The 14015-nt window shown below is 45.4% G+C and overlaps 1 protein-coding gene across 3 annotated transcripts in view; it reads left to right on the forward strand.

Moving 5' to 3' along the window:
* Nucleotides 1–14015, forward strand: part of LOC137532282 (laminin subunit beta-1-like) — a 163800-nt gene that overhangs the window by 148584 nt on the left and 1201 nt on the right. For all 3 annotated transcript variants that reach the window (XM_068252636.1, XM_068252635.1, XM_068252637.1), the window contains exons 33-35: nucleotides 3239–3415; nucleotides 7349–7505; nucleotides 8998–14015. The exon at nucleotides 8998–14015 is cut by the window's right edge and continues 1201 nt beyond it. In XM_068252636.1, the coding sequence (XP_068108737.1) occupies nucleotides 3239–3415; nucleotides 7349–7505; nucleotides 8998–9131 (468 nt within the window). In that variant the 3' untranslated portion in view covers nucleotides 9132–14015. The remainder of the gene's footprint in view (nucleotides 1–3238; nucleotides 3416–7348; nucleotides 7506–8997) is intronic.

Raw genomic sequence — 14015 nt, forward strand, 5'->3', positions numbered from 1 at the left:
CCCTGCTAAACCGCCGCTATCCCGCGGCTTAACGGGGGTCCCTGATCCCCCAAATCCCCTCCGTAATGCGGGGGAGCGCTTCCTGGTTGGGGCAGGGCTAACCGCCACAGCTCTGCCCCACACGCGTCTGTCAGCGCGTATCTCCGCCTCTCCCCCGCCCCTCTCAGTCTTCCTTCACTGAGAGGGGCGGGGGAGAGGCGGCGATGCACCGCTGACAGACGCGACTGGAGGCAGGGCTGCAGTCGTTAGCCCTGCCTCCAGGAGAGACCAAGTCTGCGACCAAGTGTCGCAATGGGGGGTTTGGGGGTCAAGGGACCCCCGTTTAGCGGCGCTATTGCGGCGGTTTAGCAGGGGCACACGTGCCCCTGCTAACTATGAGCTCTGAAGCGAGATTTATTCTCGCTTCAGAGTCTCTTTAAGGGGGCTTTGCTATTAACCGCTAAATTCGGCGGATTTTTACTGTAATGTAAAATACAGAAAATCTGCTTCTGCCTATTTTCTGCATTTACATTACAGGAAAAATCCACCGACTTTAATGGTTAATAGCAAAGCCCCCGTACGTCCTAGAAACACCAAATTTTCAGGGTTTATTAAACAGAATCTTCTGAACAAGATGCAAAAAAAGTTTTCAAAAAGACCTTATAGTTTTTGAGAAAATCGATGTTAAAGTCGTGCGGAATTTCCGCGATTTCCGGCGGAAATTCCGCATTGGAATGCGGAAATTGGAAGCGGAAAGCGGAATCGGTATTTGGCAATGGCGGAATGCGGAATTACCGCGAAATCGGAAATTGGCATTTCTGACCATCCCTACTGAGGGAGATGTTGCTTGCTTGCCAGTTGGAAAAAGCCATTATTTCCCACAATGCAACGAGGTTCAGAGACAGCAAACTGTCAGGACCATGGTCATGGCATCACCATGTGGGAGGGGTTTCACCACAATATCAGCCTTACAGACCCCCCTGATGATCTATTAGAGAAAAAGTAAAGAATTTCTTGTGGGAAAGGGGGTAGCTACTGACTGGGATGAAGTTCCATGCTGGGTTAAAGTTCTTCTTTAAAGAAAACCTGAAGGCGCAAAAAAGTTAGATACTTACCACTGTAGAGAGAAGACTCAAGATGCTCCAGAGGCTTCCCTGTTCCTCCACAATGCCTCTGCTCTTGTTCTTCGCAGCCATGCCCCCTACCATATATGTGCAGGCTCCACTATGGTTCATGCCTGTGCAGTAGGACAAAGGAAGAAGCTGTGCATCATACTACTCCATGCTACTCCACAGTTCAGGCCATAGTTTGCGACTGCACAGTGTAGCCCCACTTGTACATGGAGGGGGTGAGACCAGGGCTGGATTTAGGCCAAGGCCACCTAGGCCATGGCCTAGGGCACCACAGGAGGAAGGGCACCAAAGCAGCAGGCTAAACTGGTGCAGCATTTGCAAGCTTGCAAATGCTGGCCGCAGTACTCTGCTGATAGCTGCCTGTGCAGCAGCCACCTTGCTCTCTGTGCACGTTTGCATTGTGGCTGGTGGCTATGGACTTGGGCAGCATTGGAGACGGAAAGGAAGAGGAAGCTTCTGCACTGGAGAAGAGCCAAGAAATGAGTGATAACTGATGGCTACTGCAGTGTGAAGGCGAGCTAACTACCTATACTGAAAGATGTGGGGGGTGGGGTGGAAAAGAATGGATTAAGGGAGTCATTTGGCTACCTATACTGGAGGGAAAGGGGGAGGAGTCATCTGGCTACATATACTAGAGGAAAGGGGGGAGGGGTCATCAGGCTACCTATACTGGAGGGAAAGGGGAGGAGTCATTTGGCTACTTATATTGGGGGGGAGGGGGTCATCAGGCTACTTATACTAGAGGGAAGGGGTCATCTCGTTACCTATGCTGAAGGGGGGTGGCTGGTGACAGTGGCCTAGGGCGGTAAAAAGTACAAATCCGGCCCTGGGTGAGACAGCAAACAATATTCAACATTAATGTCAAATATTTTAAAAAGGGTCTCCCCCGCAGGAATGAAGGGGCGTAGGGAGACCGGGGAAGCCTCTGGACTATCCAGAGACCTCCTCCTAGTGTAGTAAGTAGCTAACTTTTTGCTTTTTTTCCTGCTTCAGGTGCACTTTAAGGGATGAACAATCTACCAATATTTGCAGAGTGGGATTAGTGTGAGCTCTCCCAAGGTGCAGAGTCTGACTACTGGTCTTCATCATCAGAGTGTCCCACAAGGGTTGATAGGTGACAGATTACTTTGCTGTAAATAAACACCTTTTCTCAGCCCTGGGAGGTTTCCACCAGTAACAGGGTGAATTGCAATATGGAGATGTCAGAGCAGAGTCAGGAACCAGGTGGAAGTCAGGGCTGGCAGAGTACACCTGTGGCCAGGGTCACACGCTGAGGTCAGGATAGGGAGCAGGCAAATGAAGTTGAGGTCACAAGCTGAGACCAACAGGGCAGGCAGGGGCAGTCAAGGTCACAAGCCAAGCGCATCAACGAGGTGACAGAACGGCAAACTGGCTAGCTTAAAGGATACCCGAGGTGAAAATAAACTGATGGGAAAAACTATTGTATCTACTTTCCTCCTTCTCCTAAAAATGACTTTTTTAGATATTCCACAGTTTTATTTTATATTTAAATGTTGATTTACATTTTTACTGTTTCATTGTATCTGCTCAATGTCACCTTCATTGAAATATGGCAGAGCTCTAATCTATGAATTATTGACCCTTTTTATTTCTTTCCTGCTCTCAGAAGCCCTTTACTGACAGGAAAGTGTTTTATGTCTGTAATTACTTAATTATTCGGTTTCATGTTTGTGTAATATGTCTGTCACTGCATTTGTGAAGCGTTAAGGAATATGCTAATGACATGTAAAACATAATTATAACATGACACATCAAATCGAAGAGGCAAGTCAATGTAAACAAACATATAAAACAGCCACGCTTCACTAATAAAATGTCAAAGTTACATAGTTACATAGTTATTTTGGTTGAAAAAAGACATACGTCCATCGAGTTCAACCAGTATAAAGAAAAAAAAAAGTGAAAGAAAAGAGTGCAGGTCCAGATTCTGATAAATGTTCATTCATGCCAAGCTATGGGAATTACAGAGGTTGGTCAGCAGAGAGATGAAAATCTGCAGTAGTCTGTGGATTGCATGCAGACAGGTCCACTTTAATCACTGCTTGCTACGCCAGTTTCATGTTCATCAGAAAAAGTTTTGGATTTATTTTACGCTTGTGTTTTAGGCGATGAAGAAAATTACAGCTGTGGAGGAGAAGGAAAGTTCCATTGAGAACCGCTTGGCAAATCTGTCCAAGGAAGTAGAAGCGCTAAAGGAGAAAGTGGATGCCAACCGACAGATGGCGAATGAGGCCAACAAAAAGGCTAATAATGCCATGATGGCCACTGATGGTCTCGACAAGGTACATATCTAATGTCCAGGATCCCAAATCTATCTGTAACTTTCCTGCAATTTCCTGTACTGCAAAAATCTTTATGGTAAAAGTATTGTAAAAACTTATGGTGTCCATACACGGTATAATAAAAACGCTTGATTTTCCCGTTATTTAACCAAAATGATCGAATCGAATGAAAGGCAGAATCTTTTTTTTCAATCAAGAAAAAGAATCCCATTTTTATATTTATTTTTTTTTATAAAAATCTGATCGGACATGTTGGAAAAATCTTTATATTCGATGTATCGGAATAATCAAACATAATTATCTAATTGAAAAAAATTATACCATGTATGGGCACCATGAGAGTGGGAGTGGCAGCACTTTGATCCAATCAGACAACGCTGCATGGCAGGTGTTGTTGATCTAGGATATTCCAAGGACTAGGAGCTGGAATGGGTGGAGTTAAACCAACGAGAGAGAAATTGAAGCTAGCGAGAGAGAGACTGATGCTAGCGAGAGAGAGATTGAAGCTAATGAGAGAGAGATTGAAGCTAGCGAGAGAGAGATTCAAGCCAACTAGAGAGAGACTGATGCTAGCGAGAGAGAGATTAAGGATGTTTCAAGGACTAGGAGCTGGAATGGGTGGAGTTAAACCAACGAGAGAATAATTGAAGCCAGTGAGAGAGAGAGAGATTGTAGCCAGCAAGAGAAAGACTGAAGACAGGGAGAGAGAGATTGATGCAAGGGAGAGAGAGACTGAAGCCAGTGAGAAAGAGATTGATGCTAGTGAGAGTTGAGATTGAATTCAGCAAGAGGGAGATTGATGCCAGCGAGAGAGAGAGATTGAAGCCAACGAGAGAGAGAGATTGATGCTAGTGAGAGAGATTGAATTCAGAGAGAGTTTGAAGCCAGCGAGGGAGAGATTGAAGCCAGCGAAAAAGAGATTGTTGCTAGTGAGAGAGAGATATGGACTTCAGCGATAGAGAGATTGAAGGCAGCCAATTAGAGAGAGATTGAAGCCAACAAGAGAGAGATTGATGCCAGTGAGAGAGATTGATGCCAGTGAGAGAGATTAATGCCAGTGAGAGAGATTGAGAGCATCTCACCGGTCAGATGTTCTTTCATGTCCAATGAGTAGAATGAAGTTGTGAAGGTGGAATCAAAAGATGTATAGCTAGGGGGTCTTCACAGTTGTCTAATCTTGGCAGAGGGATAACTACTGTAGCAGCATGTGGACAATCAGGGAGGCAAAGGGTTATGGGGTTCCCAAGTTCTTACTCTGTCATTAGAGGGGATCCTTTCATCCCAGGTGTGGTTGTGCCACAACTTCACTTGGAGAGATGGAAGGCTTCGCAGTACCGGCAATAAAAATGCTGATTATTGACTTCTATGCACCAAAAAAACATGGCAAGTATTATATGATACTAATGCAAGGTACATTCCACTCTGAGTACCGTTAGGCTGTTGAAGACTTGAGGTAGACTCATGATAGAGGTCAGCATACAGCCGTTTTGCGCTGATGCATTTCTTCTGATACTCTAGCCCATGTGCAATTAACTTTTCCTCCTGCGTTTTCTCCTAGGTGATATTTTCACACCTTATCAATAAAATGCCTATTAAGCCGCCGGCAAACAAGAAAACACTCAAAATAATTTCGATAGTTCTTCATCAACAACTTTTGGCACTTTTTCAATTGCAAAATGCTGAAAAAATGTTTTAAACAGAAGATGAAAATGTATTTACTAGGAGAAAACTCAGTAGAAAAAGTGACTTGCCTATGGGCCTCTGTGTCAAGAAGGAAAGCCTAACAACTGCTTTGTGTTGGTGTGGTACAGGATGACCTTGTGTGGTGCAGGACCAGCACCATGAGACACCCACAGCCCACCAGTAATCAGAGCAGTATGCTTCTTGCACTAGTGCGACAGAATACCTGCCGGTTTGTTTTTTTCAAGACATAGACAGTGAGTTGAAAAGAGCATCTTTATAAGCTTTGCCAGGAACTCATGCCTTCCTTCTCTCCAAGTGAAATTATTTGTACCACTTTGCACTATTTTCAGAACACGCTTATCTTGCTTTATGTCGAGCACGTCAACAGTGGCCTAGCTAGAGATCATGGGGCCCCATAGCAAAACTTTCATGGGGCCCTCAGAATGAGGCATTCTGAAGCAATTTATATGAGTTAATTGGGCAATTTAGATTATCATGCAATTAAAACTGCACATACAGTAGTTCATGGGCACTGAGATTAAGTCAGAGGGTGGAGGAACACAAAGTTAATGGTAAATGCATTAAAGAGAACCTGTAACAAAAAAAAGTTCCCTTGGGGGGTACTCACCTCAGGAGGGGGAAGCCTCAGGGTCCCAATGAGGCTTCCCCCACTCCTGTAGCTGCAGGCAGTCCAGCACTGGCTCCCCCGAAGTCTCTGGTAATCCAGGCTCGACAAGCCTGACAAGCTAAATATATTTACTTTCCCTGGCTCCAGCGGGTGGCGCTGTTGTGGCTCTCAGCGCGAAGATAGGCGGAAATAGCCAAACTCCATCGGGTCCGCTCTACTAAGCAGGCGCAGGAAAATTAGGAGACGCAGTAGAGCGACCCGACAGCTCATCTATCTTTGAGCGGAGAGCCGATACTGCGCCTGCGCTGGAGCCGGGAAGGTAAATATTTACATCCCCGCCGTTCAGAGGGCCAGAGCGAGACCGCCTAGGGACACAGGAGGACGGGAAGCCTCGATAGGATCCGGAGGCTACCGAGGTGAGCAGGGGCGTAGCAATAGGGGTTGCAGAGGTAGCAACCGCATCGGGGCCCTTGGGCCAGAGGGGCCCCAAAGAGCTCTCCCTCAGTTTTAGTATTAGCTCTCTATTGGTCCTGTGCTCATAATAATCACTTCTATAGATACTTTGAATAGTAGTATTCATTAACAAACTGTTCCCCATCCCCTTCTTGCACCTCTGACACTGTAGTTGCCATTGGCAGGTTTTAGGGCCATCAGTTGTTATGTATAGAGTGCTTGGGGGGCCCCATGTAAAACTTGATCGGGGCCCACAGCTCCTTAGCTATGCCACTGAACTTTTTGTCGTTACAGGTTTTCTTTAAGTACCCACTGGGCCCCTATGCTCCAGGGCCCCAACAGCTGCAATGGCTATTGCTACGCCCTTGCATGTCGATTACAGCGCAGGAGATTTGGCCGCAGCCAGCTCCATCATAGACTGTAATAGGTATTACCGCTATGGCGGCACACAGTGAGTAACAGAAGACGGAGCTGAAGTTACTTTTGAAACACTGTAATTCGTCCGCCAGCAATAGCTGGAAGCCGAATTACTTCATTCCCCACCATCCACGTGGACCTGGAGGGTGAATAGTAATTAACGCCCCCGGGACTTGTGCAGGAGCAGGATCAGCCATATACTGGCTGTATCCTGCGCTCAAGTCTACCGGCAGCGATTTCGCTCGTTCATGCTTTACGTACCAGAAGGATACCTACAATCATTAGCTCAGCCCTTTTATATATGACTAGTAAAAAGGCCCACCCATTAAAAAACGGGCTGTAGTCCACGCCCGCTACCACCCGCAATGCGCGCACAGACGTGTCCCACTTGCCCATCCCCCACCGCTGTCCAAAGTATATGCACACAGGGAGAGGTTGCTTGCTTGGCAGTTGGTAAAAGCTATTATTTCCCACAATGCAATGAGGTTCACAGACAGCAAACTGTCAGGTCTGGAGTCAGGGACACACACACATGGACAGGACGCAAAGACACCGGGGTTTTATTATATAGGATACTAGAGTGCCTGCCTACCACAGACATGATGACGACTCAGACTCTTGCTTGGCTTTGAGGAGTCTAGTAAGAGAATATCTCGTACTGTAGTCTATAACTAAACATAGTATGGGTAATTCCCAGAATCCCCTCTGTTCTGGGTAGTCTTAGCTTTGTATCTTGTGTGTTGTCTTCCCAGGGGATGAAAGAAGTTCAGAAGAAGTACACAGAGCTGAAGGACAAGGTCGGAGGGGTGGACAACTCATCAGGATCAGCCATGGAGAAAGTACAGAAGATAAATCAGGAGGCGCAGGACTTGCTCAAGAAAGCCACAGATGCCAAGCAAAGGCTGGATAGTAAGTGGACCATACCAATGTTTCTTTATGTCTCATGAAGAAATCCTTGACCAATCTGTGGTCTTGAGATGCCCATACATCTAAGTTTTCTCCTAGGTGATATTTTCATACCTTATCAATAAAATGCCTTTTAAGCCACCAGCAAACAAGGAAACACTCATAACTTTGACTATGTTATCACCTACTTTTTCAACTACAGAGTTCTGAAAGTTATTTTAAATCAAAGATAAAAAAAACCCTATCTCCTATGAGAAAAAGTGAATTGAATAAGGGCCATGGTGTCACAACTGCACACAGGCCAGCATTCTCGGCATACATGGCTCAGAACAATCGTCTTAGCCCAATGGATGATGATGCACTCACTTTTAGTGCAGGTGATAGGCCGTGTCCTCAGCAGTACTGAGGTGTGTAGAGGGAGTAGCAGGATTAGTAATAGGTTTAGCAGGAGTAGGAGAGGTAGTGTTAGGTGTAGTGGGAGTAGGAGGGTTAGTGTTAGGTGTAGTGGGAGTAGGAGGGTTAGTGTTAGGTGTAGTGGGAGTAGGAGGGTTAGTGTTAGGTGTAGTGGGAGTAGGAGGGTTAGTGTTAGGTGTAGTGGGAGTAGGAGGATTAGTGTTAGGTGTAGTGAGAGTAGGAGGGTTACTGTTAGGTGTAGTGAGAGTAGGAGGGTTAGTGTTAGGTTTAGCAAGAGAAGGAGAGGTAGTAGAGTTATGTTTAGTAAGAGAGGTAGTGTTAGGTTTAGCAGGAGTAGGAGGGTTAGTGTTAGGTTTAGCAAGAGAAGGAGAGGTAGAGTTATGTTTAGTAAGAGAGGTAGTGTTAGGTTTAGCAGGAGTAGGAGGGTTAGTGTTAGGTTTAGCAGGAGTAGAAGAGTTAGTATGAGAGAAGGGATTAAGACGAGTTTGATGTGAGCATTACATTACTAATGGTATAATATTGGTAATATAAAATTTCCAATATCTTTATTACTAATGGACAGTTGTAAGTATGTACGGAGGCAGGGACAAGCAGGATTTGGGAAGCAGCTACTTCGGGGGCCCAGGGGGCTGACTTTTCTGGGTGGGTGTAGGGAGCCCCCAAGCTATATATGCCCAGGGCCCCCATGCCACTTAAACCGGCCCTGACTGCCACCATTACTTGTATGTATGTATGCATGTTCATTACCATGTGTATGTCCATTACCATGAGTATGTCCATTACCTGTGTATGTCCATTACCTGTGTATGTCCATTACCTGTGTATGTCCATTACCTGTGTATGTCCATTACCTTGTATGTCCATTACCTTGTATGTCCATTACCTTGTATGTCCATTACCATGTGTATGTCCATTACCTTGTATACCCATTACCTGTGTATGTCCATTACCTTGTATGACCATTACCATGTGTATGTCCATTACCTTGTATGTTCATTACCATGTGTATGTCCATTACCTTGTATGACCATTACCATGTGTATGTCCATTACCTTGTATGACCATTACCTGTGTATTTCAGGTCTGGACGAGAAGTTCAAAGCCAATGAGGACTTGATGAAGATGAAGATCGTCGAACTACAAACTTTAGAGGAGAGGGCCACAGAACTGCTGAATATAATAAGGGAAAAGTCCAATGTGTATTCAACGTGCTAGCCGCCGGGCAAACGGCATTTCCACGCCAAGATGTCACTTCCTGGCAACTTCCTGTCACTCCTGGCTCTACTGCTAGAGTGACACCACATCACACTGGAACCAGCTATGGATGGAATCGATGGACAATCAGACTGTCAACAATAAGTCGGCTGTTCTGCGTAACCCCAAGCAGACGGCTAATAGATGAAATATAATGTATGTTTATATCTGAACTGTTTTACCTACCAAAAGGTTTTTAAAGCCTGGTACACACATTCAATTTGGATTGGCCAGTCGTTGACCAATTTTACTTCCCTCATGTACTATGAGGGCTAGCAAATTTTGAATATTTTTAACAGATTGTGTAGGAAAGCTCTCATACTACATGGAGATGGTAAAATTGGCCAATCACAATTGGATGTGTGTACCTCTCTCCAGCCAGACTGAGGATTCACACAGCCGTGGTGGTCTCACAGTTTCCTCCACCAGCTATTCAGTTTCCTGGGTTTGTATGTGACGGCCAGAGCCGGAGGATTCGACCAGTAGGGACAGCCAATGAGATGCTGATATTTCTGGCTTGCATGACCACTTAATGCAAATTGTATTTAGTGGGCTATTCACATGCACTACTTCCTGCTAATTTTGATTGGTTCAGTTGTAAACTGCAACATGATCAACAACAATGAATTTGCAATGCTTTCATGATCTTGTCTCCATGAAGATATATGAATTTCCTCAGTTCTTTCTGTGTTTTATAAAGGCTATACCTTTACCAGCAGCCTGTACTCAAACACCAAACACTGCTGTGGTGCTGTCCAGAGCAGGATCATCCACCAGGCAACCTAGGCAGGTGCCTGGGGCCCAGTAGGTGTCAGGAAGTCCAATTTCCACTTCCTCTGACCATTCTCCCAGCTTAGATTACCAAAAGGACCACAAGGAGGAGCCAGAGCTACTACCATGCCTTGGGCAGCATTTCATGTTAATCCATTTCTGGTGCTGTCTGGTGGTCTCTCAGCCTTACCATAGCTCTCCTTGTTCCCTTTATACACCACAGTGCTAGTCATGACTGTGCGCCACAGCATCACCTATAGTGTTCCAAAGGTCAACCTCGGGTTAAAAAAGATATACTTACCTAAGACACCGATCTCCTGTTGCTGAGCTCAGACCCCCTAAAGATCGGGGCCGCTCTCCTCTGCAGGCGTGAGCGCGGCCATATTACACCTGCACGAGGACAGCCACGCCCACGCAGTAAGCAGGAGCCACTCATGCATGAGCATTGCTGTGCTCATGTGGATGCAGCATGGCCGTGCTTGTGCCAAAAGAGGACTGCAGCCCCGATGTGCCAGAGGGTTCCGGGAGCAGCCATGAGGAGGATATGGGAAGCCTATACAGGATCCAGACACTTCCCTATTCTTAAAGGAATCCTGAAGTGAATACAAAAAAAAATACTTGCCTATGGAGAGGGTCCTATGGATTTTATAGAACCTTCCCATTCCTTTCACAGTTCCACGCCTACGCATGCGCAGTACGGAGCCAGCCGCCTATGGGAGCAACTTCTGAAGCCACCCATGGTGGCACAGAGCAGTATTCAACCCATCAGTCGAGTACTGCTAACGGGGTTGACAGCACTGGAACGACGGGGCGAGGAGAGGATCGGGAAGGCTCTATAGGACACAGAGCCTTCCCTCTCCTTAGGTGAATGTTTGTTTGCTTTTTTTATTTGCTTCAGGATTGCCTTAAAGGGAATGTGAAGTGAAAATAAACTTATGAAATAATGAATTGTTGTATGCGTAGAACAGCTAAGAAATAGAACAGTAATAGCAAAGAAACAAGTCATATATTGTTTCCAGTACAGAAAGAGCTAGGAAACTTCAGTTATCTATGCAAAAGAGCTTCTCTGAGCTCCAGACCACTCTGATTTCTGGAGCACTATACATCAAAGAAACAGTGACAGACCGCTTCAGATAAGGTTCAGTGATAAGAGAAGTTTAAAGGGTCATTAGCTCTGCAAACCACACTCTGTATTTTAATCTATATAAGGTAGAGCAAACAGCAAATGTGACAATATGATGCAAAGCTATAAAAAACAAAGCTATATAAGGCCTGGTTTCCACTTGTGTGTTTTCTCTCAGAAAATTCGCATTGATTTGGCATCTAATGGTAGTAAATGGGGCTGTTTCCATTCAATGCGAATTTTGGTACGCGTGAAAAAATCTGAGGTCCTGTATCGTTTTTTTTCCGGACATCGCGTACGATTCACATGCAATGCTTTGTATAGGCAATGCGAATTTTCGCGTTGTTTGCCCGAAAATTCGCATTAGATCCATGGTTACAGGAAGTTGTTAGCAGTCATGACTAAGCTGTTACTAGGCAGAGTATGTTATATTTAACTAATGCAAATTTTCGCGTACGAAAATTCGCATAAAAACGCGTACAAATTTACATGCAAATTTTCACCAATCAGAAAAATCTTATACGATTTTTTGCAGGCGAAAATGTCACTCTACAGTGGAAACGTAGCCTCACTGAAAATAAAAATATGAGACTAATTTCTTTGCTACTAATGTTTTATTCCTTATCCATACTACACATACAATTCGTTATATCTTAAAGGGAAGGTTCAGGGAGGGATGTAAAAAAATAAAAATGAATATCCACTTACCTGGGGCTTCCTCCAGCCCGTGGCAGGCAGGAGGTGCCCTGGGCGCCGCTCCGCAGGCTCCCGGTGGTCTCCGGTGGCGCGCCCGACCTGGCCAGGCCGGCTGCCAGGTCGGGCTTCTCCTGCGCTCCAATCTGCGTCTCACTGGTGCGCACTGACGTCATCGGACGTCCTCCGGGCTGTACTGAGCAGGCTCAGTAGTTCTCTTAGGTGATTTCTGTGCATAGAACTCTCAGCAAACAAACATTCCGCAGAGGTAGATATGGTTTGCTTGGTAGTTTGAAACAGCCATTATTTCCCACAATGCAACAAGGTTACACAGTAAACTATCAGGACCATGGCCGTGACATCACACTGTGGGAAGGGTTTCGCCACACTATCAGCCATACAGAAGTCTCTGATTATCTATTTGATAAAAGGAAAAAATTCTTGTGTGAAAGGAGGCATTAGTTAGGGATTGGGATGAAGTTCAACTGTGGGTAGTCCAGTATGTCTTTTTTTTTTTAACCCGAGGTTCACTGCAGGTTCCCTTTAAATATGTGTGAGGTGTACTCCTCTCTGAAATCCACTCTTTTCCTGTCCTACAAGACCCAACGAATAGATGAAAGATCACAGATATGTAATAAGGCTTACGTATTCAGCTAAGACTGTAGGTGGGTTCACACAAAGGCACACCTGGGTAATATAGAGCCTATGGCAAACACTAAAATTGTGCCCCCTTCCCCTTTAAAACCAGCATCCTTTCTTGCGTACATGTGTTATGGTTCCCTGTGTTTTTTGGCATTGGATATTGCCAAAATTAGCCATGTCCCCCAGATAACAGAATTAATCTGATTTGAAGTCTGAATGATGGGGAGGCATGGAGAAGGCATAGCGGCACAGCACAGGAGCAGACATGGCACCCATGGCATGAGCCATTCCTGTACCCCTTTAGATACGCCTCTGGGTTCACAGAAGTATGGGAGGGAATGCCGTTAAGCCAGGAGTAAGTACCACATCAGTGTTGGTATATACAGACTATTAGTATAGGGAAAGCAGATACAATGGAGTAGAAATAGGGGATGCAGGTGTTGCAACTGCACCAGGGCCCAGTGATCAGAGGGGCCCTCCTTTAACCTCTGTCTTAGCTCTTCATTGGTGCTATGGTGATAATAATCACCTCTATATGAGCTTTGAATATCGGTTACACTGTTTCCCTCCCCTACCTCTCTGACATTGCAGCTGTCCTTGGCAGGTTTTGCTGCTCTATATCAGTTGTTACATATAAAGTGCTATACATAGTATAAAACTTACACTGGGGCCTGTGGCTGCTTAGCTATACCAGGGAGCACATGCCAACATTTGACATAACTGCCAGAAAACACTGCATCAATTCAAGACAGGGTTGTTTTCCAGTGAGCAGAGGCAGGTGACACAGGAAGCTGCAAAAGTGAAATGGGAAAGAGAGGTGTCACCCTTCAGGCTGGCAGTGTAGCATGAGTGTGAGGGTCACATGACTGGCTGAGGCCACATTGCAAATATTTCATTTGGGAGAACAGTTTAGATATATATTGGTAGCAGCTGTGCATTTTGCTGTTTGTCCAGAGAGCCACTTTAAGTACTGAAAACGTGTTGGTTTATGAAGACAGGTGGCAAGAAAATCTGCAGCTAAAGCAGATCTGCCCAAAAAGCAACCAATCAGGTTTAAGTTTTAGAATGAAACAGGGTTTCTATAGCCTCATACACATGGTAGAATAAAGTGGACCTGAACTCTTGCACAGGACAGAAGGGAAACAGAAAAATGCACCCTGTATGTATTTAGACTGTTTAGCCTGTCTAACTTTCCCTAATCTTGACTAATCACCACTGTAATTTGATCTCTCAGCTGTGTCAGTTCAGGAAACTCCTTTGCCAGGGCAGAGCAGATAACTTTTAAACACAGAATGTTAACCCTGTGCCTGCCTCCATGAAAGCAGGAAGTAGAAACTCTGCAGAACTCTTGCAGGACTTGTATCAGCTGTAACAAAGAAATGTTTTTCTTTAAAGGTGATTAGGCTGTTGCTTATCTTTTAGAGCAGACAAGGAAGTTCTGAGTTCAGGCCCACTTTAAAGTTGGCTGAGGCAGCCAATAATGGCCATCTCTGATAATAATTAGGCATGTGTTCAGCAGCCCCTGACCAGCAACTGCCGCTTGGCCAGAGATCCGCCTGGCTAATCATCTCGGCCGAGCGACAACCGATACCTTTGTTTGCGCTGCTCGCTCCGCC

This window comes from Hyperolius riggenbachi, chromosome 9 (genome assembly GCF_040937935.1).
Source record: "Hyperolius riggenbachi isolate aHypRig1 chromosome 9, aHypRig1.pri, whole genome shotgun sequence".
Lineage (NCBI taxonomy): Eukaryota > Metazoa > Chordata > Amphibia > Anura > Hyperoliidae > Hyperolius > Hyperolius riggenbachi.